The sequence below is a fragment of the Conger conger genome, chromosome 9 (genome assembly GCF_963514075.1).
Source record: "Conger conger chromosome 9, fConCon1.1, whole genome shotgun sequence".
NCBI classification, from domain to species: domain Eukaryota; kingdom Metazoa; phylum Chordata; class Actinopteri; order Anguilliformes; family Congridae; genus Conger; species Conger conger.
This window is the reverse complement of record NC_083768.1, coordinates 47,249,580-47,274,156: the sequence shown is the minus strand read 5'-3', so window position 1 is coordinate 47,274,156 and position 24,577 is coordinate 47,249,580. Positions and strand designations below refer to the sequence as shown.

General features: G+C 43.1%; 1 protein-coding gene across 7 annotated transcripts in view; it reads left to right on the top strand.

Moving 5' to 3' along the window:
- Positions 1 to 24,577, top strand: part of elmo1 (engulfment and cell motility 1 (ced-12 homolog, C. elegans)) — a 115,017-nt gene that overhangs the window by 54,622 nt on the left and 35,818 nt on the right. For all 7 annotated transcript variants that reach the window (XM_061254965.1, XM_061254971.1, XM_061254969.1 and 4 more), the window contains 3 exons: positions 226 to 330; positions 3,118 to 3,226; positions 22,157 to 22,293. In XM_061254965.1, the coding sequence (XP_061110949.1) occupies positions 226 to 330; positions 3,118 to 3,226; positions 22,157 to 22,293 (351 nt within the window). The remainder of the gene's footprint in view (positions 1 to 225; positions 331 to 3,117; positions 3,227 to 22,156; positions 22,294 to 24,577) is intronic.

The window sequence follows — 24,577 nt, the reverse complement described above, 5'->3', positions numbered from 1 at the left end:
TTGCGGTGGATAACAGTGTCTGCTAAACTAATGGACTATGTAGCATGAAGATGCTAGTTTGGAGCATTATGCTAACAAAATTATCTGTCTTTGAATCCTGACTGTAGACAGCAGTGTTGAAATGTACATTCTGGTCTTGGAGAACAGGAAATGCCTGTTGCAGCTGTAATGCTACGGTTGTGTGTAGAATGTAGACTCATTGTTGCCCATCCATCTCTTTCCCAGAATCACGTCAACCCTGCTGTGGACTTCACTCAGATCCCACCAGGAATGCTGGCCCTGGACAACATGCTGTATTTCGCCAAGCACCACCAGGATGCCTATATCCGGGTGAGTCATCCGGAATCTTCCAGAACTTCGGCTCAGACTTTACCGTCTCAAGTCCTCCCCCCTTTTATGGTTTTGTGGTGAACTGTGTTTTACGTTTGAAGCAGTAATTATAATTGGAATTCAAAATGCTTTCTGCGATTGCATTGTTGACCTTTTTTTTTTTTTTTGACCGTTTATCAGTTTAGTGCATACCCCATAATGACTGGCAAATGTCAGCATGTAAAGCTGCCCCCCTACAATAAAAGATAATGAATAGTACTATCACTTCCACGCAGTATCTAATGCCAAGCAATTCATTGTTTGTCATATAAGTCTATAGGGTTGTTTTGTACTGGATCGTCTTGACTTGCCAACCGTGCCCCTGGAGACTAGCACCCAAGTCAATGAACTCTCCCAAGTCCTGGTGTGGTTTGTGATGCCATTAGCGCTGCGTCCCCCTCGGCACCGTGCTCGGCCCAATGCTTTCCTGACTTCCTTATTCCCATGCAAGTGAATGGTGGGAAAGTGCGTGTAAATACGAGAACGCTGTGCTCCTGATCCCTGCGCTGGGGGCTGAAGGCGACTCTGGGCTGTGCTTATCTGTCTTATTGACTTGGGCCCGTCTCTGCCACTTCTTCCGTCTCTGACTCCAAAGCTTTACAAAGTTATTGCGGAAAGTACTAAAGCGCACCAAGCTCCAGAGGATCAATAAAACAGTTTGTCACTTATTGCTTCCTCTTGCTCCGTTTGAAACCTAATTGCACTTATAGGACGCTTGTAACTTAATCGCGAGCTTACCTTTCCTTTTACCGAATAATCCATTACTTCGCCGAATCCGAGAGGGCGTACGTCAGACGGCGGACCGCCGGGGATTGGATTTTTAGCAGTTCAATTACTCTTTCCCCTTTGACTCTGCCTCTCTTCAGAGAAATTCAGGATACGCGCTCCGCATTGCTCCTCCGTTTTCCCTCTCCCCGCATCCTTTCTCCAGCAAATGAGTTCTGCTCATCAAAGCTCGCTATTCCCGCGAAGCGAGTCGGAGAACGCGCTCATTTAAATTAAATTACATTACCTTTCGTTTTCAGCCGCGCTCTCCGTTCCGAGGCGACTCGGGGCCGATGAGCGGTGCACTCATCAGGCCCCAGACGGCGTTCGTGGAGATGAGGGCTGCGGTGTCGGGTAATGAATGCGAAGACGTACTTTGGACTCCTTGAGCAGCTTGTCTTCTGCTTGTCAGTGCTGCAGGTGGCTCATACGCGGGTCAGAACCTCTCGCCGTCAACATTGCTTCTCTGTTCAAATACGGGCGCATTTTAATAGCAAATTAAATTCCTTTTCAGGATTCTCCAAATCGCGGTGGCGAAAGTATATGATTATCGCGTGTATGTATATGCTAAACAGTTCTAGCCACTGCTTGCATTGCGCTACTTGAATGCTAATTCCCAGCATAGCACGTAGATGCTGTTTGGTTCAGTTCTCAATGGATGTCCTCTGTTCTGAGTCCATTGTCCTTTGGCTATGATAATTTGTTTTCTTTGACAATGAGTGTTTGTTCTTAGCGTAGCCTCTGAAAATGTTGAACCAAGGGAATTGCTAATGAGACCTGGCTTTCCAGACTTTTTTTAAAGGAAATTGACAGGAGGGACAGACTTTTGTTTTCCGTACTTTTACAGATCAATGATTGTGGTGAAGCTGGTTAAGTACCTAACTTATTGACGTTCCTTAATGCCCTCCAAAAGTCTGGGAACTTATTGAAACGTTATTTTTTCTACATTGTTACGGCATTTTGATTTGAGATGAAAATATGAATATGGGACAAAAGTACAGACAATCAGCTTTTTCCATGGTGTTTACATGCTTGTTTTGCCATTTCATAGAAACTGTTTCTGGAAGGACGGGGGGATTTTGACTGGTCAGGTTAAGATTATTCTGCAATCAGTCTTCAGCAACATCAGACAATATTTAGCTTTGTTTTGTGGCTATGATGACATAGGCTTTATATTCTTTCTAGTCTTTCTGTAGGAGGACATTGCTCTGCCTGTGTGTTTTGACCGAGCAGGCAGAGAAGGGTTTTTTTCTTTTTTTCCCTCTCTGTGCTGCTGAAGATTTGCACCCTGAATAAAAGCTTTTTATTCCCATTTTTCCCATGGTGCAATGCTTTCTTGTGAGCAGACTCTATATCACCCTGTTCATGTCTTTTGTACAGGCGGCGAGCTTTCCAAATGCTACACAGCGCGTTTCATCGCTGGGTAGTTGAGTGGTTGAGTGCTTCATAACAATAAGGTTTTAGCCTCACCTGTCTTGATGAAAATTATATTTTTAATCCTATTGCTATTAATGCATTGTTCCTAAGGACAGAGTTCCAATTAATCAAAATCCAGCATATTTCAGATGCATATATTCAAAATGTGTGTTACCATGGAGATTATGCCAAGAGGCAGACGTAGTGTGTCTGACTGTCTGACAAAACATATGCAGCCAGGTCCCCTAATTCATAGTAGTATCAAGCGGTACTGGGACAGAGTATTATGGGGCAGCCTGTAGCGTAGTGGTTAAGGTAAATGACTGGGACACGCAAGGTCGGTGGTTCTAATCCCGGTGTAGTCACAATAAGATCCGTACAGCCGTTGGGCCCTTGAGCAAGGCCCTTAACCCGGCATTGCTCCAGGGAAGGATTGTCTCCTGCTTAGTCTAAACAACTGTACATTGCTCTGGATAAGAGCGTCTGCCTATAATGTATTATTTTTGTTGCATGTGGCCGTGTGGGGTATAGCTGCTGAATGACCATCCCTCTCGCTTCTCCTTGCAGATTGTTCTGGAAAACAGCAGTCGGGAGGACAAGCACGAGTGCCCCTTCGGCCGGAGCAGCATCGAGCTGACCAAGATGCTCTGCGAAATCCTCAAAGTTGGAGAGCTCCGTGAGTAGCACACTCTCTGGGGGTGGGAAACGCGGTCAGCGCGACCTCTGGCATGGGGAAACTTCAGCCTGCGCCACGCCACAATACTCCTTGAGCTCAGTTGGTGCTGCAGAGTGGTGTGCCATTTCGTCTGGACAGTCATTGTGTTTTTTTGTGCTGTAGCACCAGCCGGCTCAAGCCCTGCTGGAGAGCGGTGGGCCTTTACCGTACGTGTGGACAGTCATCGTGTTTTCCTTCAGCCGCGAGGCACGCTTTGAAAGAGATGTTGGCCACGAGCCTTGAAAACAGAGCTGAAATCAATGTCAACGCTAAAAAATTTATAATTTATCCTCGTGAACGAAGGTGGGTTCCGCTCTCGTTCCACTTTGTCTTGGTGACAGCATGCTTTACCCTTCGCTAACTTTGGCAACAATTTAAGTCTTCTAAAAACCACAAACACAATGTTGTGCAAGTAAGGAAATGTAATATCAGCGCTTGCAGTTATGTGCTCTAAATTAAAGATGATGCAAGCTGTGTGCCAACATGGTTTTATTCCCCCTCTCGAGTTTCCAACCAGACTGTGTATTAAAAAGCTATATGAATTAATTTGATACCTAGGAACGGGTAATAATGCTTCCAGCTCTTTAATTAGGAGTTAATGAACAAATTGGATATCTCAGTGCTGTAAGCAGACCGATGCCTTTTTCAGAGCCAGAGGACAAAGACTTGATTTTGAGGGCGATGTTTACTGGCTTTAGCCTGCAGAGAGCCTCTGGATGTGTCTCTTTTGATATAGCCTGAATAAAATGACCTTCAAGATGTAACCTAGAGATGAAGTTCCCTTTTGAGTCTTCACTTTAAATATCCCTCATTGCATTTCTGTGGTGACCTTGAGGTAAAGGTTCATAATTTCTACATTCAGTAATGACACTGCTCTTTTAACGATAAAGAGTTATAGAGAAATGTGCAATAGAAGGACAGCGCCTTTGTGCGTTTTTATGGGTCAGTGCATAAAGGGGTGTACCTGGTTTTCTACACCCCCTGACCACTTTAGTGTACCTCTAGGGACCCCTTAGGACTTGGTCTTTCTCTAACCTCAGAAGCTGAACACAGGAATCTGCTGAATGTGCAGTATTAGTCCACTATATTCATTGCTGGGCCTTCATGTTCTTAAGATTACAACACTGAAGAAATATTCATCTGGGATTCAAGAAGGATGTATATTTGAGTTTGCCACTCTAGGTCTTGAGAAAATCAAATAAGTAGTATTTCTTTTTAAGATTTTATTTTAAAATATATACTGTATGTATTTTTGTGACATCTTATAGTTGCGTCACTTGGTTTCCTTGGTTGTATGGCTCACGAGTATGCTTGAAGGTATTTGTGCGCTTCAGTAAATACATTTCAGTTAACAAATTCACACTTGAGTTAATACATTTTCCACAGCCCGGTGGCTCGACATGCTGCTGCAGGCCCACTCGAGATCGTATGACCGGTTTAAAAATACACAACTATTGTACGCAGGTTGCTGATGCAAATTGTATACCCTTCCGGCTCGTTCCACGAATGTACGACTTGTTAGTCATTGCTCGGTCAGAGCTGTGCTTCAGGTGGCACCCCCACTCCCAGATGGAGACTGGGAAAATTGAAAATTGAAACATAAAATTTAAAAATATTATGTAGATCATATGCTCTGGTGGTTTTACACGCAGCTGAAAGGTCCCTGTGGGCTGAAGGTTTAAAGGCTCCGTGTTCCCTCAGTGCTGTGTCTGCCCCTGTAGACTCCCCTCTGGAGCTTGTTCTGTATGGGACAGGCATGGGCAAGGTAAGGCCGTATCTGTTTCTGGATTTCACACCAACTTATGCTTTTAATTATTGAATTGGCCAAATCATTTACACGGTCTGTTATTTATAGCCACGTTCTGAGACATAAACAGCAGCTTATAAATGTTCTTGTCTTGTAGCATTTTATTATGGTCTTATTTACGAGCAAATTGGTCATGGTACATATGTCTAATTAGCTGATTGAGCCAGCTAAATCCTGCACACACACTGGACCTCTGGGACTTCAGTAGCCCATCCCTGGTCTGGGGGGATGAACAGCGACATGCTATACAGTCTAACTCAGTGGTTCCCAACCCTCTTCCGGGATAATCTCCCATTCTGTAGGTTTCATTTAATTTGGCATACCTGATTCTACTCATTGGCAGCTCGTCGAGATCTCTAGCTGTTGAACGAGGTGTGCTTTGTTTGGGTCGGCGTAGAAACCTAAAGGTGGTTAGATGTCCAGGAGCACTAGTCTCACCTGCCCATTCTCTTGCTGTTGATGCTGAAGAACATTAAAAGCTTCATCATGAAGCTGGGTTGCAGGAAAACCCAAGAGTTTCATTCGTCAACACTACAATGGCACATGACAAAAGACCCAATATTGGAACCCTATACCATCCAGGTGAAATAATAATAATGATCAAAGTTTGTGTGGGCTATTATGGAGATAGGTATAATGTCTGATATCATGTAAAATGTTTGGCATTATTCCGGATTGAAAGCGGTCGAAGGCAAGAATATTCGAATATTATAGGGATTCCCCAATGTAGTTCAAGTACAGATTGTGAGTACAGTAAGGTATCAGATTGGCAAATTGACAGACAGGGTAGGGTAGGGCTGGATGTAATCATTGGAAATGTGGCTTCTGCAATTTATCTGGATTTATGAGTAGGGCTGTCATTGTTGACAAAACTGGTTTCTGACCTGCATTTTTCAGCAAGAGTCCATTAGAGCCTTTGTGCATGTTGAACGATTACCCCATTAAACCTTCCCTTTTATGCACCCTAATAAGTCTATACTCACTACAAAATGGTTGACATAAATGTTCCCACACCCTCACATGCTTCCTCCAGTATGGTTATAGCATGGCAGAAACATATATTAATATTGTTATACTATTTATTTCTCTGTAGGAAGCAGCCAATACACACAACATGCATTTATATCACCTGTGTAAAAAGTGGTGACAACTATTCATAAAAATGAAAGGATTTTGGCAGGCATAGTGGGGAAAATAATGAAATTATTAGCTGAAGTGAAATGAAGTCAAATTTAAACTTGGTGATTGAATTTAATCTTGGTTAAATTTTATGTTTCTTGTCTTTGCTTGACGGTGCTTGGCGGAAACTCGTACATATAAAAAGACTTGTCTTTCCGCATCAACAAATTGGAACTGACAAGTGTCTTTTTTTCTTTCCGCGCATTATTTGTGACTATTTTCTCGTCTGTCTCCCAGAACCCAGAACTCCCCCAGTGCAGTTGCAGCTATTTTCGTGCAGACAATTTGTAATTGACAAGTTAGAGAGAACAGTTCTTGTCAAATCCTTGAGTCGTGTCCAGAGGGAGTTTTGTCAAGTCAAGCATGCAGAATTGCTTGCGATCAGAAGCCCTAACTGCCTCAAGGAATTTGTGTGCTGGTTGAAAGAAATGCGTTTCTGTTAAGTGCAATGTTGTAGGTTTCTCCGCGACTTCTCTGAACCGTTCCCTACAACGGTGGCTATTTAGTGTTACTGCTTTGTGCATCTACAGAGCCAATGGTTGCTATTTCTTTCTTTCTTATTGTATGTTTTTCATGCTTGTTGCAAATTGTCAACTCTCAAACCAGTGGATCTTGTTTCAAGAACTGTCTCCCAAAATCCATCCCAGAAGTATAAGATATATAGCATTCCGTCTCCAGGCATGGCAGAATACCATCCTGTTTTGTATGGTTGAGACAAGTGTTTCATCTGAACCTTGCTTCATTGTTACCTTCCTTAGGAACACCGTGTAGTTGCAGCTTTGTTTGGACAATGCCTAAGAACTACCACGTGTTTGTCGGTTTTGAGTACATTTCCGCTGACAGTACCTCAATGTGGGCACTGTGAATGAGCGGACTGCATTTGGCATGAGGTCTTTGAGGGTTTCCTGGTATGCTTTCAACATGCGTCTTGCATTATCTGAGATGAAGGCAGTCACATTGTTGGAGTCCAACTGGCACTTGATGCAACTGAAAAGTAATTTACCGAAGTGAGGTACACTGTGTCAACGACCGTTTTTAAAAATCCAATGAGACCGATTCCCAGCAAAACTAATAAACTGTGCAAAACACTATTGTGCCATCAGTTGACTCATCTGTAGCTACAGACACTTGACCATTTCCTGTATATATGTGCACCCATAGACTGATGTGTAGATGACATTATCCGCTGCTCCCTTGCTGTTTTACAGGCACAAAAAGAACACAGTTGATGTTTTTGATTGTACTTTTCCCCAACAGCTTATGAAAGTAAATTAATTTTGGCCCACTTTGGCCCTCTAAATTAACTACTTATTACAAAAAATAATAATAATCTGCTGCTCATTCAGAATTATTTCCTGACTTCAGACCTAACCCTCCTCGAAAGGGGTAAAGGGTCAGTTGTTTCTGGTAATGTCATCTCCTTGGTGATGTATGACTTCTCCCATAAGAAGAATAAGACATGCTCCCTTTATGTCCGGAACCAGTAATTACTTTATGTCCGGAACCAGTAATTGTCTGTTTTATACATGGCTGACCAACACAAAATTCAACGGCTGATTATTTTGCATTGGCTGTGACATTCATTTATGGCATATTTAAATTAATGAAGGTTTGTTTGGATGAGATATATAGTTATCGAATATCATCCCTGAACATTTAATTGCAAGCAGAGCCTTCCAGAACACAAAAAAGGAAAAATGGCTCGATGCTAAAGCTTGTTTTTGCAAATGTGTTAACTTGAGGAAGCCCTTATGATGTTCATTATAGCAGACATCACTGTATTTGAACAAGCACTATACATGCTGACGGTATAGAAATAAAAATAAACAGGTGCATCTCTGCTTATGAATTGTTAAAGCGACCCCTTTCTCTTCACCAGCACCAGGCTTGTTGTGGCTTTCTCGCAATACCACCATGGCTTCCAATTCTGCTTTCATTGCTCGGGGAATCATCAGGTTTTGGAATCGTCCGGGCAAAAGCTCTCGGGATTGGCTCTCGGGGGGTCTGGCAGTGAGAAGAGCTTCAACTTGGCCGTTAAGCCGGTAAATTCAGCTGTTCCTCCTGGCCTCCCTGGTGCTCCAGCAGGCTCAGTCTAGCACCGTTGGGTGGCGAATGGGGCCGCCGTGCCGTTGACAACCATAGCGCTTCAGGCCTTTCTTCAGCCCCGCCGGGCTCTCGCCACATTAAAACCGCTGTTTATCAACGTATGCCGTGTGGCCCAGATCTGTGAAAACCACAGTCGGCTCTGTTGAGAAGACTGGAAAGAAAGGCTTAATCTTACTAGAACTGCTGTGCTCTATCGCACAGACCAAGACAGGAACATCTAGATTGTGCGTGGCTGGGACTTTGATAGTTTCAGAGACCGTCTGATGGACGGTCTAAGGCGAAGGGATATGCCTGTGTGTGGCCGTTCAGCACGAACCGTACGCATCAATAACCTGCACTCCCAGAATTCACTGCACAATAGTTTATCTTCAAAGAGGGCTTGCGGTGTGTAGCGGACCTTTCTGTGTGCTCACTGGCAGTATTGCTTTGCGATCCGTGCCCATGTAATCCCTGCCCCAAAGCCTATGGCTGCTAAAATCTCCTTTGCTTTATTACATATCCTTAAACCACTATCGTCTGTAGCACTTTGTTTAAACTACCCTCTATGCTTCTGTAGTTTCCTCAAGATTAATCAACCCAAAGTTACCTAGCAGAAATAGAGTGCTCTCATAGTAAAGAATGGAAATTATAGAGCCTTATAGAGCACTGTGGCGTACTTACCAATGATTCACAAACCTCACACCCAAATTACCTTTTTAACTGGTTCAGGCCTCCTGAGCCTTGGGTTCGGATCATTGCTAAATCCAATTGCATTTAAAATCACAATTTTTCCCCACTATAAAACAGCTCAACTTTTGAGTGGTTGTTTTATGGCTTGGTATTTTGTTGTCTTCTGTACTGGAAACAGGAAGCACCAACTCTATACTTCCTGTGAATTTGCCACAAGAGGCCAAAATTTATTAAGAAAAAAAAACAGAACCATCTGCAGCAGTGTGAAACTTGGTTAAATATGAATGAACGGGACGCATGACTTATAATATCGCCCTCCTGATAACTCGCCCTCCTGTATTTGTTCTTTAAGACAATATGTGTCGACGAACAAACCGATCCTGGAATATGCCACCGTCCGCACAGAAGAGCCGGGAGATGCAGAAAGTAGTTATGCGTTTTCAAATCAAACTTATTAGAGAAACTGATCCACAAAATGGATTGGAGGGTTGGTAATGCCATGCACTGCAGTGCTCCTCTCTAAATCATTCAGGACGCGCACTTAGCCACTCAGGCACCCGAATTTAATTAAACAAATTCGGAGGGGCAGCCTCACCGCTGTTGGGCATAATAAAATAAAATGCGTCTTTTGAGAGGGTTACAAATGGGGGGAACTGCCATTGGGTTGGGTAGAGCTTTCCTGCCCAGAATTCTCAATGTGGTCACGAACAAGTTTCAGTATGACATTTGCTGAATTCAAAACCTGTGCATTTTTGTTTTGCCTTATGTATCCATGTTTTAAAAATTATTTTTTAAATGGAATAAATTACCCCTTGTGTACTACCCCCGGGTGTACTGCCACCCTTATCTGTGACCTTCTAGGTGTACTGCCACCCTATCGGTGACCCTCTAGGTGTACTGCCACCCTAACGGTGGGTTTATTGCAAATTTTCCTGATTTTCTGTTCCCTCATGAGCCACTGACTGTTTTCCGTGCTACAGGTCGGACTGTGTGCTACAGGCTGCACTGCATGCTACAGGTGTGGTTGGGGTCTCTCACTGACGGACAGTCTCTGGGCACCTGGTCTCTCACTGGGACATGCTAATACAGCAGTAACAAGTGTACATCTCTGCTGGAATATATTCTCCATTTTTTGTTGCTAGGAAATGTAACATCGCAGTTTTATTACACTATCAAGAGACTTTTATAGCAGCTAAATGAAGTTAGCTGCTATATACTTCAATATCCCTTGCTATTAATTATTCAAATTACTCTAAATAGATCACTTGCAATGAATGTTTTTATCTGACCAGAAAGGCCAAAAATTAAAGTATGAAATCATTCTTAATTGGGTAGCTTAGTCGTACTCCTGAAATCCCTCAGTATCTCCGCTAATGACTCCTACCAGCAGAGCCTTTGGAGGGCATCTTGGGGACGATTTTGCTCTTGATGTTTGGCACTTGGCAACGCTGTCATTAGTCATTAGTCCCCAGTGACACCAGTTCACCTCCTCTCCCCTCTCAGAAACCTGAGCGCTAAACTTTCACAGGAAAGTTTTACAAACTGGATGAGCGAATGTGCCGTGCGGTTCTCATCATCGAACGCGTTTCCGGTTCATCTCGACAGCACGGCAGTTCCTTCATATGTGAGAACGCAGCCAGGCTGAACAAAGCACAAAGCAAATTATGCATAATGGCAGCTGACAGTGTTATCAAAAAATCAGTCCACATTAAGCCAACACTGAATTTTTAGCAGGCCAGGAAAAGCACCACTTAGCTTTCTGTCTTAAACCAGGCAGAATATTGCATATTTAAAGCCAGACTCGGAGATGGCAGAATTTTGACAGCCCCAAGGGGCACAAGAAAGCCTCAGCAAGTAAAAAAAAAAAAGTAATTATTAAGCATAGACACGACATTCCACATGCACTTCATTCAATTTCTAGATTTTTCACACCAGTAAATAAACGGATAACAGGGCATTTTTTTAACTTCTTGTTTCTTTCGCTGTAGATATAAGGAAGTCTACATCAGCAAGCGTCCTGTCACCGTGCCTGCATTATTTATGCCACAATCGGGTGTCCTTGCGCTAACTCCTCTCCAACACCGTGTGGACTCTGAAAGATTTATCATCCCCACATTTCCTGAAAGAGCCTTAATGGAATTTGCATCAGTCAGATGTTGTTTGATGGCTGCTTGAGGAAAAAAAAAAAGGCCCATATAATATTTATGAAGTTATTTTAGATGGGGACGTAGAGCCATGTGAATTTTCCGGGTTGTTGAATAATGGCGGCGTCTCCCCCTTTGGGCGTGAATTGATGAGAGTCTCGACCGGGCGGACTGTCGAGTCCCTTGACTGACAGATTTGCGATTGCGTTATTAAAAAGCTGACACCTCGTGCCTTTGATGGCTGTAACGGCGGATAACGGTGAACAGGGAAAGAGGAAGAGCGGGTCAGAGAGGGGAAGGCGACCTTTAACCCTCGTTGAGCGACGCTGGTCCTGCTCGTGACAGATTGACGGTGGCAGTTGGAGACGTGAACGCACCCCCACCCACGCGTTCGGCTGCTGTTCTCATCATGGACGTGTCTTCAAACCTTTTTCGTAGCTCTCTTCTGTCAGGACTGGAACGTAGAGCCTCATGGCCTGTTGGCATCTACTGGTCCTCTTAGCGGTGACCCTCTAGAGCGGGGACTATTAACTTGTGGTCCTCGAGGGCCAAGAACTGCTGGTCTTCCACCCTCCCTTTATCAGGGAGTCAGGTGTGAAGGCAGTCTGGCCTCTAAATGCTAATTAGTAGCACTAATTAGCCGGGGGGGGGGCAGGGCTGGATTTGGGCTCGAGGGCCTGAGTTGATGATCCCAGGTCTAGAGGTATGGTCACAGTAGTGCTGGGAAGCGTTGCACAGGGCTTCTGTGAGTAGAAAGCCTGAGGCTCATTCCACTTGCTTATTTTTCTCCTCTTTTCTCTTTTCTTTGCTCCTTTTTCTACTCCTAGAAAAAGATTCTAGAAAAATACGCGAAGATGGCAGAAACGTGATTTACACACATTCTCAAATGGTAAATGTTGGCAAGTTGAATGTCCTTGCTCCTTCAAATGTCAGTTTGAAGGACATAGCAGATGAGTGGCAGATGGGGAGAGGTCGTCAGGCTTATACGTCAGGCTTTCAGAAAAATGGCTTTCGCAAAGAATGCACTCATGTGTCCTTGCTCAAAGGCAAGCTTTGGATTTCCTAACTTCTACTTCTACCTCCTGGAAGGAACATTTAAGGGGTTGGAATGTCCTTTAAAGTGGTGGACCTCGATCGATTTCCGGGTCAGGAGCAAGGAAAAGGAAACAGAGGAGGAAAATAAGCGATTGGAATGAGGCCCTGGTGTGATCGATCTCACCTCTGGTGCAAAATGGCTGTGCAGTTAGCCAAAGAATTAACAGCAGAAGAAGGGGGTCTGCGATGGATCACCGCCCAAATTTCACTTCACTCTGGTGCTATTCAGAAAATCTGCTCCGTCTTGCTTTGCTTTCCATTATGTTCCCCGTTCCTCCCACCCGGTATGTTCACTAAATCTCATTTATGCGTTTAAATTGGATTATATTTGAAACCGAACCTCGGCCAGTCCTTAGGTGTCCATCTGCTCACCTGAAATAGAAGAACCATCTCGCGTCTCACTTTAATGCCCAGCGTTCATTATAACTTCCCCTAACCGCTCCTCTGTAAATCTTAATTCATTTCAGCTGCCATGCTAATCTAATGGATAAATGCATTTCTCTCTCTCTCTTTCTGCCTTTCTCTGCTTTTAAAGAATGCGCATTGTCTCCTCCCAGGGAGGATCGAGGCTGACAGCTGCACAGCAGTGGAGCTTAACAGTCTCGGTTTGTTTGTCACAATCAAAATGCCTGACAGCCCAAATTATTTGGCAGAAATGTACGGGGTTTGGATCCAGCTTTTCACAGAATGAGTGAGCTTAATTATATGAATTGACTATTAGAAAAGAAACTGCTTGCATAGTCTTAGAGAAATGACCCGTTTTCAGGTGTGTGCTCTGTGATAAGCATATTTTTGCCCCTTTGCTGGGTCTGTGGAACGTACAGTCATAAATAACGGGGCAAAACACAGCAGAAGTAACTCCCAGCAGCTCGATTGAATGGATTTACGTGGTATTCCAGCAAGAATTTAAATTGAATTAAATTATTGTATGAAGATCTCCATTCTGTTTGAAATCCTTATTGTGATATCCAAACCTCCGGGTTCTGTAGTCTCAAATAGCTTCCAGAGACAACTCCTCCACCTCTGATTGAGGCAGTTTAATTAGCATATTGTATAATGTATTCTTATATTAATTAATTAATTAATTATATAACAATATACACTCACTGAGCACTTTGTTGGGTAGACCTGGTCAGTTTCTACAGTTTGCAGAGAATGGTGCAAAAAATAAAAAACAGTTCTGCAGGCAAAAACGGCTTGTTAATGAGAAGGGTCAGTAGAGAAGGGCCAGCCTGGTCAAAGCTGACAAAAAGGTCACAGTAAAGCAAATAACCAATCATTACAACAGTGGTATGCAGAAGAGCATCTCTCGAACACACAACACATCAAACCACTTAAGTGGATAGGCTACAGCAGCAATAAGTCTAAAAAATAAGTATAATAAATACCCAAGAAAGTGTTCATGGAGTGTATATGCAATATATCAAATATTTAATACACAAATACTAATACTATATACAGATATGGTTTGGTCTGCATTTTTCAAATATTCTTTATGCATTTTTGCATATATCCATATGGAGCCGATAGGAATGGAGTGAGTGCAATGGAGTTGGTACAATATCTTTCAGCTACATTTTTTATGAAGTCAGCAACATAAATCTGGGAAGATAAAAGGCTTAGCATAGCCACCTGTAGATGCTCACAATGCTCATAAGGGGATTATAAAAAGATTCAGACTTGTTGCAGTGAGTCAGAAACCAGGTTCCGATTCACCATCCATGAGGAGCAACTTTCATGGGCTGGTTCTGGAAGACACTGGAGACTTCTCTGCTGAGAAATAAACTTCTACACTTTTAAAACGTGTACATTAAATGAATAGGCCAGCTTTGAAGCCTCTTCTATCCTTTCATGTTGCATGACAGTAATACACTGCAGTAGCATGTTTTACATCATGAAAGCAAAACAGGAGCCAGGTCTAATATTATTGCATATTCCATTTGCATTGTACACAATAGCATATGAATCAAGGAGGTTGTACTGACAGTGACCCCCTGCCCTTATTTGCTAATGCAAATACAGTTAATTTGAAAATCAACCTATCATTACGGAAATTGAATATCTAGAAAATATATTGAAATAAAAATATTGCAATGCAGTGTAATTCGATACATTGCTGTGAAAATGTATTATATCGTATAAGTTCACATATACAGTGTGTGGCAGTTCATTCCACTTCTCTAAGGGTAGACATTTACAGAGCCCTGCTTTTGCTTTCTGAGTGTCAATCTGGGAAAATTAAAACACTTGGCTGCGATGCAAGCTTTTCAATTAAACAAGGCAAAGCTACCTTTTTGCCACAGGAAAGCCATGTCAGATATTGATCGGCACCACTGGGACTTGTGACTTGATTGTAAATGGACTACGCGTCCCATGTAGCAGATGGTGAAACCCAGTTTTCTCAGCTCTAACACAAAACATCAGAAGGTAATAGAGTTTTCGTCTCGGGGGAATAGACTCCATTCTCTTCTGCCGCACTATTCCTGTTTGGTGACAATACCAAGGAATCGGGTAAAAGTCTATAAATAGCCACCAGCCCTGGGAAGCAAAAACACAATATAGTTGCCTGTTCCCACAATGCAATACACTATTCAGCATGCTTTGGGAGGGAAATTAGCACCGTGGAACATCTTTAAAGCAAAACATTTCATATTGGCTTGACCTGTGAGCAGGCTAAGATCGTCTTGGGGGAGGTTAGGTGTTTCATTCACTTTTGTGCTTGTCGTGAAGTCATTATGTCCCCCGAGCAATAACTTGGTGTGCTGCCAAAAACCTTCCCAGAGAGCGATGGGGTAGCGGGTCCTAGTGCAGTGGTCTTGCAGCGGTCGACGTTCAGCTGCAGGTAATTCACCGCAACCATTGCTGTACGACACGCCCGGTTTCATCCCTGGCCATTCAGCCGGAACAATTACAAGACATTTTGTGATTTATTGATTTGCACTTTTAATGTCATGTGTTCTCCCTGTGCTGTGTAGCAAACATTTAAGCACTCAGCAAATGAAGTACTAGGCAGTAGCACGCCTACGTGTCTTGAATATTGAGTTCAAAACGGCGGCTGGTCACAAGGGTGACTTCACCTTGGTTTGAGCAGTTGGAACCATGGGGCACTGTGTGTTGTATTATGTTATTTTTTATTGGATCCGATTGGTCATTTAATGCTCTAATTGAGTCATGTGATGTGCAATCACATTGGGTAACCGTTTTGAGGTCACGTCTGCGATCCAGTCTGGCGTGTTCACCTCGCCAAGTAACACAACAGGGGTGATACTTTTCTGTCATTATAATTTTTGCCCCCTCAGTTACTGAACTACAGGCACTGTGGCCACTATCTATTTGAACAGTGACACATTTTTTGTTGTTTTGTACTCCATTGCATTAGTTTTGAAATGGAACTATGAATAAGAGTTAAAACTACCTCTAAAGATCTTAATGTTCATTGTTTCATTTCAAATGTCCAAGTACTTATGGACTGCACTGTGCTGTAGCTGACATTCTCACACACAGACTAGTTAACATTAAAATCTAAAACTGTGTCACTGTCCAAAGTTCCCAAATCGTTACAGACATGGATAAGATGGATTAGAGAGGAAATATTCCTGTAAAGATCTGTGTTTGAGAACAGCTTTAGCAGAGTCCTCCAGATCAGATCCGCAAAGATCTGCAAATATGAGTGCAGTTTTTACCCATTTGCTAATGCCTTCATCTTTTTATTCAGCAGCTGTATAACCATCCCGCATTAAATCATACATTCATACATTCAACAGTACTTCCTGAAGGTACGAAATTCACCGGTATATTAATATTAATTTTGAACTCACTAGGTTCTAGCATGGATGTTATTCACATAAGATATTCATGTTATTTACCTGCTGTTTTAAATTAATCATTTAGATTTATCCAAGATTGCCCCAGAAGGACCCTTTTGGCTAGCGGTACTTATTCTTTCTCGCTCTATTATATTTATTATATATTTTTTGTTACATTGTGAATTTGAGCTGGATAAATGCATGGTTGAAAATAATGATTCAATCAGTCAGTGTTCACTTTCTCATCAAAAAGGAATTTGCATCCGATTAGTGTAAAACTTCCCTGGGTTCATTAGAATTTTCAATAGGAACCAAATTGGATCCCTGAGATGGCTGTGATGGATTTTTCCATCGATATCACCTGCAGTTTCTTTCTGCACCAGGCTCTGGCAAGCTCAGTTTAACGGATGTGCACTTTTGCCGGAGACATCCCATCCCAATTAAGAAAATAAAAAAGGCCAGACCTGGCAGCATACACAGTATGTAACTCCATGGCTCAGGTAACTACAACGTGACTGTGCTTTGGTGTAAGTCTACAAATTGGCTTGGAGTCAACATCCTTATTGTTCTTACCCTGTATCCTCAGAGTGAGGAACTTGGTTGACAGGGCGCTGAAGTGTACAAAGCTTAGTGGTCTCGTGAAGAAATAAAGGCATAACACAGTGTATGGAAGGCCTTGTTTTTGCCATATAACCATAGTATACAGATACTAGTGCAAACGTACTAGGCGTATGGACATTGGAGTGTGCGTTATGTAGTTTCCGTACAATACTAGTTCCTAAAGCACTGATAATTCCGTGTATTTTACTGAAATGCATGTCTATTAAGTGGCATTTCATACGGCATATGAGCAAATTCCAGTGCTCAAACGAAACCCCACTTAACAGATACCAGCGTCTGTGGCAGTACAAGGTGTACAGACTTTGGGCCGTAAAAGCGTTGGTCACCTAACATGGACGCCGGCCATTGCGACAGAACTGTGCGTTCCACGGCCAAGGGCAGACTCTCCCCCTCTGAGGGAGAACATGCTGTCTGCGACACCCGGCCATAGCCGTATATTAATTATAATTAGGGCAACAGCACTCATCCCGCATTCATCACGGCGCTCGGCTCGAGGGTGACATCACCGGCGCGCGGTGTGTCAGCGGCGGCCCCGGAGGGACCGCTCTCGCCCGACACCCTCAGGCCATTCCCTCTCCCGCCCCGGGGCGCTGGCGAGCGCCTAGATCACGTGTCCTCGGACTGGAATTAACTGGCCACACGTTAAGTTTTCTCACGGAGTCCAGAGGGGAGGCAGGGGTGGGAAATGGCTGGGCCTACTAGCTGCTTTTTTTGAGGCTCGGCCGTCAAGTTAAGCAAGGGTCGCATGTCAACCGGACCAGCCGTTGTTCATTAGCCAAAAAGTGACACTTCCGAGCCCTGACACCATGTACATGGTTTTAGTTTTTTTCCTCTCTCTTTCCCTGTCATAGAGGCTGGACTTCTGACATTTCTTTTTATTGCAGTGTGTTGTACTGAGGGTTGACAGTCATGGAATGCCTGGGGATCTCCTCACATTTTCCATTGGATTCATGCAGAATTGTAACTCCACACCGCATACCAGTTTTTTGAGTAAGATAAGGTATTGTTTAGCACTGAGCACATTCAGATGTTGAGATATTTTTTTTTTCTATAGTAGTTGGACAATGCTCAATCTGATGACTGGTTGTCCATTTTGCCTAAAACTATTGGCTGTGACATAGTGTTTGGGCATGTGTCTACTCGCCTCATAAGGCTTTCGATGGGAAAAAAAAACCTTTGCATTATAAAGAGAGTTGTGTTTTTTCCAATGAGGTTAGTAAGTTCTTCTTAATGAAGGCCCTTATTCTGTTTGATTGCTGTGTGCTCAGCGGTATTGCATCACATTTAATTGCTCACATAAACAGAATTGTACTGCTGAGGGTTTATCAGATGTCAGATATTCCCTTAAAGGAATTTTTCAGCATTGTTCATTTTGACGTGTGCCATTCATCTTATTGTACAGAAATGAAAACAGAAATGAGTGTGGCTTGGTGTCTTGGAGGTGGCTTGTTATCTGTAGGTCAATAGACTGTAAGACAAAATATGGACCAAGTGTCTGTGACAGCACCCACTGACTTCCCATGGGCTTGTGTAAAGTGTTTTGAAACCACGGTAGTGCAGTTTTCAGGCGCCGCCATTTTGTACACATTGGAGCCAGAGACAAATGGGGATCCCTTATATGGGCGTGAAGTCCGGCCGTTAGCGACAATATGGCAGCCCCCAACACAGAGCCATGTTTTTGTCACTGACTTGATCTCATACTCTTCTCTGTTGAGCTCAGGCACTGACTGGATCTTATAGTCTTCTCTGTTGTGCTCTGGCCAAAGAAGGCCAGTGGTACTGAGGGAAGACCTTTCTCTTCTGTGGCCTTGTCGGTGCTGATGTCACTCCGATAAAATTTGTTGCTTTTCTCATCTGGAGAAAAGCACACTCATCACTGATTGGCCAAATATTTCACACAGGATGTCTTGGCCAGTCAGAGTAAGCAATGAATGAGAAAGACCACACGCTCATAGTTTCCCCTATCGCAGATCAGATCTGCAGCATTTCCTTTGTGTCTGTTCGCTCCTGGGGGTGCGCACCACTAGAGATGCGCTTTGAAAAGACCCATAGTTGTCTTCTTTCATGCTCGATAAACAGACGAGAATCTTTCCAGGACAGATTTCAGGCTTGACAAATTACACCAGGAGAGAGACCTGTAAGAGTTTAGCCTGCCTGTCTATCTCGTTTTAAGTAACGTGGGCTGGAGAAGCTCCTTGGTGGTCTCATTGGAGCCCGCCTCCAGCATGCTTCCCGTGCTTTCGTTGGAAAAGCCCCAGGGCATTTGCCCATATCCTGGGCAGAAATTCACAGCTTCTTCATAGTTTTTCCTGCTTGCCAAGTTGCCAGACATGCCCCAGATTCCTTCCCCCTCTCTCATTAATAATGTGCTCAGCACGCGATACACGTTGTCAAATTAAGAATTCCAAGTTCAAATTTTTGCTAGCTTTTTGGTTGTTACAGGGGAAAGTTACCCTAGTTTGAAGCTGAAGTGAAATGCTGCAAATGATGTGTGCGCAGTAGGAAAGGTTAGGCGATTCGTCAGCTGCTGTTTTGGCATAGCGGTATAAGCACAGAGGACCAAACAACATGCATTAATGAGTCCAGCATTCACAGTTTGCTGATAAACAGCATATGCTTTAGATATTCATGTCATGCACCTTCTCGAACAAGCAGATGTTTTAGTTGTGCTGTAGAATGCTCAGGAAGATTATCCTGAAAAAAAGTTTTAAGTATATTTAGTATTTAGCACTTAGTACTGATATTGATTTTCATCTTTGTTTGCTTGCATTTAACAGTACTTTAACAGTAAGTTGGACAAAGCCGATTAACAACCGCGGCCATATCCAGCTAAATACTTCACCTTTTTGTGAAGGTGCTTTAGATTCCCAACACGCCTGACACATCGGAAACGGCTGAGAAGCCAACTGTCCAATTACTTTTGGTCCCCTAAAATTGGGGGAACATGTATAGAAAGGCCATGCCATTCCAAAAGGATCACCCGATATGGATGTAAATACCCTCAAATTAAAACTGACCGTCTGCACTTTAACCTCATGAATCAGTTTTCCATTTCAAATCCAATGTGCTCGAGTACAGAGCCCAAAGAACAGACATTGTACAGACTACAGTGTATGTAGCCTGGTGGCCCGGGGCAGTGTTGAATAAGCAGTGGCGGTTTACGTCCCCGAGTCCCGTCACTTGAACACAGCAGTCTAAATAAAGCTCTATTTGCCTGTGGGAAGTGCTCATTAAACTATTCAGTGTCAGCTCCTTGAGTTGTCCTGATGTAGGGGTAGTGAACCAAGTTTCAGATCTGGGTCAGATATGTCATTGTCTAGCATGTACATACTCTTCTGTGATTGATTGATCTTGCCTGGTAGTTGACCAGAAGTTTGACCAGGGTATGTGCTTTTTTAGAGTGTTTCATAGGTTCCAATACACACAAGCCTAGCAAATAATCCAAAATGATTATGAATTTGACCCAGGTCTGTGAAGTTTAGCATTTTAGCAACAGAACACTGCTATAATATAAAAATACATTTTTACAATGTGCTTTAAATTCTTTCCATGCTTTTATTCTCGCTCGTAAAACCTCTTAATTTTCATACTTGCAGATTATCGTTCTCCATTTGCTTGGGGGCCCTTGCAGTAATCTCTGCTTCCATTGCAAAAGTAATATGTCTCAAAGCAGCCATTTTCAGCTGGTAATAATACATATTGATTTTTAAAAACGTATCTATAGATCTGCAGTTAATGGAACATTGGAGTATGTATGGTCTCGATTATAGAGCCACATACACAGACACTACATTGTACAGCTGTCCTCATAATGATGTCCTTGTTAAACATTGATTTATTTTAGCACAGACCGATGCACTCCTACTGGCTTACAACATTGCCACACTTGCAACGGTGCATTTGATACTTTTGCATCTGTCACACGATAGCATTGCGCTGCTTAGCTAGCGTTTATATTCAGAATAAATGCTTCTGTTTTCTGTTGTCACCTGGGATACACAACCATTATTTGATTTCCATCATTGGAGTTTGTTTACTGCAAACAATACATGGCACCTTCATATCTCTCTGAACTCCTCCATAGCCACATTCCCTCACGTACTCTCAGATCCTCCTCTGCCTCCTTACTTGCCACACCATCTGCCCCCCGCCTGACCACCATGGGATCTAGAGCCTTTAGTCTCTGGAACGCCTCTGGAACTCTCTGCCACAAGACATTCGCAACATTGACACTCTCCTCACTTTTAAATCTAGACTCAAGACACCCCTTTTCACACTGGCATATTTAACCTGACCCTGGTTGATGAGTTTTATGTTTTACGTTGATAATTTTATATGTCTTGTTGTATATAACATGTTGGTGCTATTGATTGATTAGTTTTTATATGATGTTTTTACTGTGTCTTGTAAGGTGTCCTTGAGTGCTCTGAAAGGCGCCCACAAATAAAATCTATTATTATTATTATTATTATTATTATTATTATTATTACTACCTACCCGAAGCCTTTTTGTTCTGGGTTATTGTTTGGGCCAGACTTTGGTGTATGCATATCGATATCAGTTCATCTGGAAATGCTTTGTGTCCTGTCCTAGTAAAGTAAAGCGGTGCGAAGAGCAACCCGAGAGGTGCTTTGAGTTGCTTATCTCATTTTGTGGCTCCTTGAAACTTCCACCACCCTCGGCAGACAGACTGCTTAAAGGCTTTCTTTAGCAGGCTCTTGGGGTTATTGTCTTTCTTTGCGTTACTGATTCGTAGAGTGAGACTCGCCTTCCCCTGTAATATCTATACGTAATCCAACCGCTAATAAAAGACTGATGGATAAAGCCGCACCTCAGATGGTTCAGTGCTACCTCTGTTGAGCCAGGAGAAGCAGGGTGATATGTGACAGAAATGGAAGTCCTCTGACTGTGATTAAAAACCCATCTGTTCAGTCGACAGCGGTTCAAAAACCTGGAGGTTATGCATAACTCTGCACCTGAGACTTTCAAATCATGTGTGAAATATGATATGGCCGAGTGTACCGCTGCTCTTAAAATCATTGTTATGCATTGGCTGTAAGCTACTCCAGAATCTGGCCTGGTAATGTCGCTCAATATTACAAATAATTATGGTACAGTTTGAGAGTTATGGAATGATGCGAGGTAATATTTAACTTATGAATCATTGATGCACACTGAATATGCTAGGGTAATGTTTGGGAATTATAATCTAATGTATCTACTGGCGACATGAGACAATGGATCAAATTTAGGTTGCAGTGTATTAGATTAGTTTGATTGGCAAATAGAGCTTTCTAGGTTCAAATCCCCCCTAATAAATCTAACTGAATCTGAATGGATTTAATAATGATACATGCCCGCAGGATGTTGTGTACAGTATAAGGGTAGAAAAGGTATGTGGAATGCAAGCTGTGCGATTTCACACAGCGAAGCAGTAAACTAACAAGCCCTTCTCTCTCTGCAGCGAGCGAGAACTGCCACGATTACCACCCCATGTTCTTCACCCACGACCGGTCCTTCGAGGAGTTCTTCTGCATCTGCATACAGCTGCTGAACAAGACCTGGAAGGAGATGAGAGCCACGTCCGAGGACTTCAACAAGGTGAGCCGCTTGGTGGGGCGGTAGTGGGGGGGGGGTCTCGGCTCACGCTCGCCGTTAGACTGAACCAATCACGTGCTGTGCCCATGCAGGGCTCTGTTTGCCCTTAAACGCTTATCCAAGGCCTGTCCCTATGCCAGTAATGAACTTGATAGACGTTGCTGTTAAAAAGGCAATTTTCCTTAAGAGGTTTGCAGATGTATTAAATTGATTGAGCCATGAAGCATAAAAAGCCATCTAGCTCTAAGAAAGTTGGTTTTTGGAGAGTTGTCAGTTTTGTGAAGAAACATTTGAAGACTGAATTTTGTATTTGTGGTTTTGCCTTCAATGGTGTGATAATGATATTAGCATTATGTGTAGACGGCTGTTGTATTTGTTATAATTCTATGAGTTTGCAAATGTGGTTGTCTGAAAAAATGAAAATATTGGTTATTGAATGTCTTCAGGATATTCTTCATATGAACCAGTAATCAACTTGATAGATTGTCCTCTAAAAGACGTTCAGTAGAGTGAGAGAAAAGCTTACATTAATCTTGCTTTAATTTGTGCTTAATTAGCATGCATAATTAAATCGATGTCTGTATGGAGAGAGATTAAACAGGAGTTTAATTGTGGTCATAGCATTTTTACCAGTAATAAGTCTTGCTGCATGAAAACACACCTATAGATTTCCTTCGCTGAGCAAGAACAGGATCAAACATGCTTCCTCAGCCTCAATTCTGACTGCGGCATTAAAACGTAAAGCCTTCAATCCGCTGATCACTGGATCATTATTCAGTCTCACAGTCTTGTGGTCTCATTACCATAGTAATTTCTAGAAGATAGTAGGAATCATCATTATGTGTTCTTAAACTTGCACTCTTCTGCTAATACCCCTGGAAAGACTTCAGTTTCTGCTTTAATAAGGCAACTGCAGCATGTTTGGGATGAACATAAATCGCAGTACAAAATGGTAAATAAATTATTGTGGCGTCTGACACGGTAATAACCAGGAGCATCTCTGTAGCACGGGGTTTATGTTTTCCCAGGGTGAATCGATAATATCTTGCGAACACTGAAGGTTTGAGAAGAAATTTGGGCATGTGCTTGTCAATCACAAGCGACATGATGATTGGGAATACCCACCCATGGTGATTTGGAATACCAGCAGCCTGTTATCTTTCATCAGAAAATGTGTTGACAAGATGAGAAGCAGTGCTCATGTTCTGAAGTGGAGGTGGAATTAGCATTTCCATTGTAATAGCATTGCCAACTGAACATACGGCTCCTGTCTTCCTGTAAACTGCATAGAAAGGAACTGATTATAATGAATGGAGAACCTGCTGTGCAAATATATGATTTAATGTCACCTGTCCTCGAAGCTGCAACAGTGGTGTAGCTCATGCTTGTGCATACCTCATTAGTTTTTAGGGCCACGTTGAGAGTGGGATTCCTGGTGCAGTCTGTAGCCTACCGGCTTAGGTACATGACTGGGACTTAAACCCACATTGCTCCAGGGGGATTGTTCCCTGATTAGTCTACTCAACTTCATGTCGCTTTGCATAAACACATCGACTAAATAGTACATTATTTATTATTAATTTATACAACAACCGCCGCATCGACCTTCCTCCTGCTGTGAGAGCCTTAAGCAAGACCTGCCAGCCGGAGCTTTGTTGTTACCGTGGTGATCCTCTGGAATTAACCTTTTAAAGGGGGTCACAGCTGATTGTAAGCCCTGGCATGACCACATTAGCGAGGGTCTGGACCAGGCGGTCGAGCCGTCCGCACGGAAGCCGCTAATGGATGCCGCGCAGCACTAGTCGTGTTCAAATTAGAAATCTTTGGTGGAATCCCCAGTCGGTGGCGATTCGTACCGATAATGCGCCGTTAGCCAAAAGCGCCGCGCGGCTTCCCAGTCCGCGGAGAAGTTGGGAACAAATTTCCCATGAAACGCGAGCCCTTTGAAGTGTTGATTCAGCCTGCGCGGGATTGATAGACCGCAACTCCCGAGGCCAGGAATTGTAATATCTGAATCCATCACTTGCTTTGCCGGTGCCGGGCCTTGATTGAATTGAGAGAGATTAGATTCCCCCTGTTGTTTATGTGGGTGGATTGTGCTTCTGCTAAGACTCAGATTTAATTAAGGAAACCTCAACGCGGTATTGCCAGTTCCCCGGGTTCTGCTGCACACACAGGTCTCTATCCCTCCCTCTCTCTCCCTCTGTCGAGTCGGTCCACTGGAGAAACCTGCCCAGACGCCCATGACCCAAATTCAATTCCAGACCCTTGAGCGCAGAGGATCAAG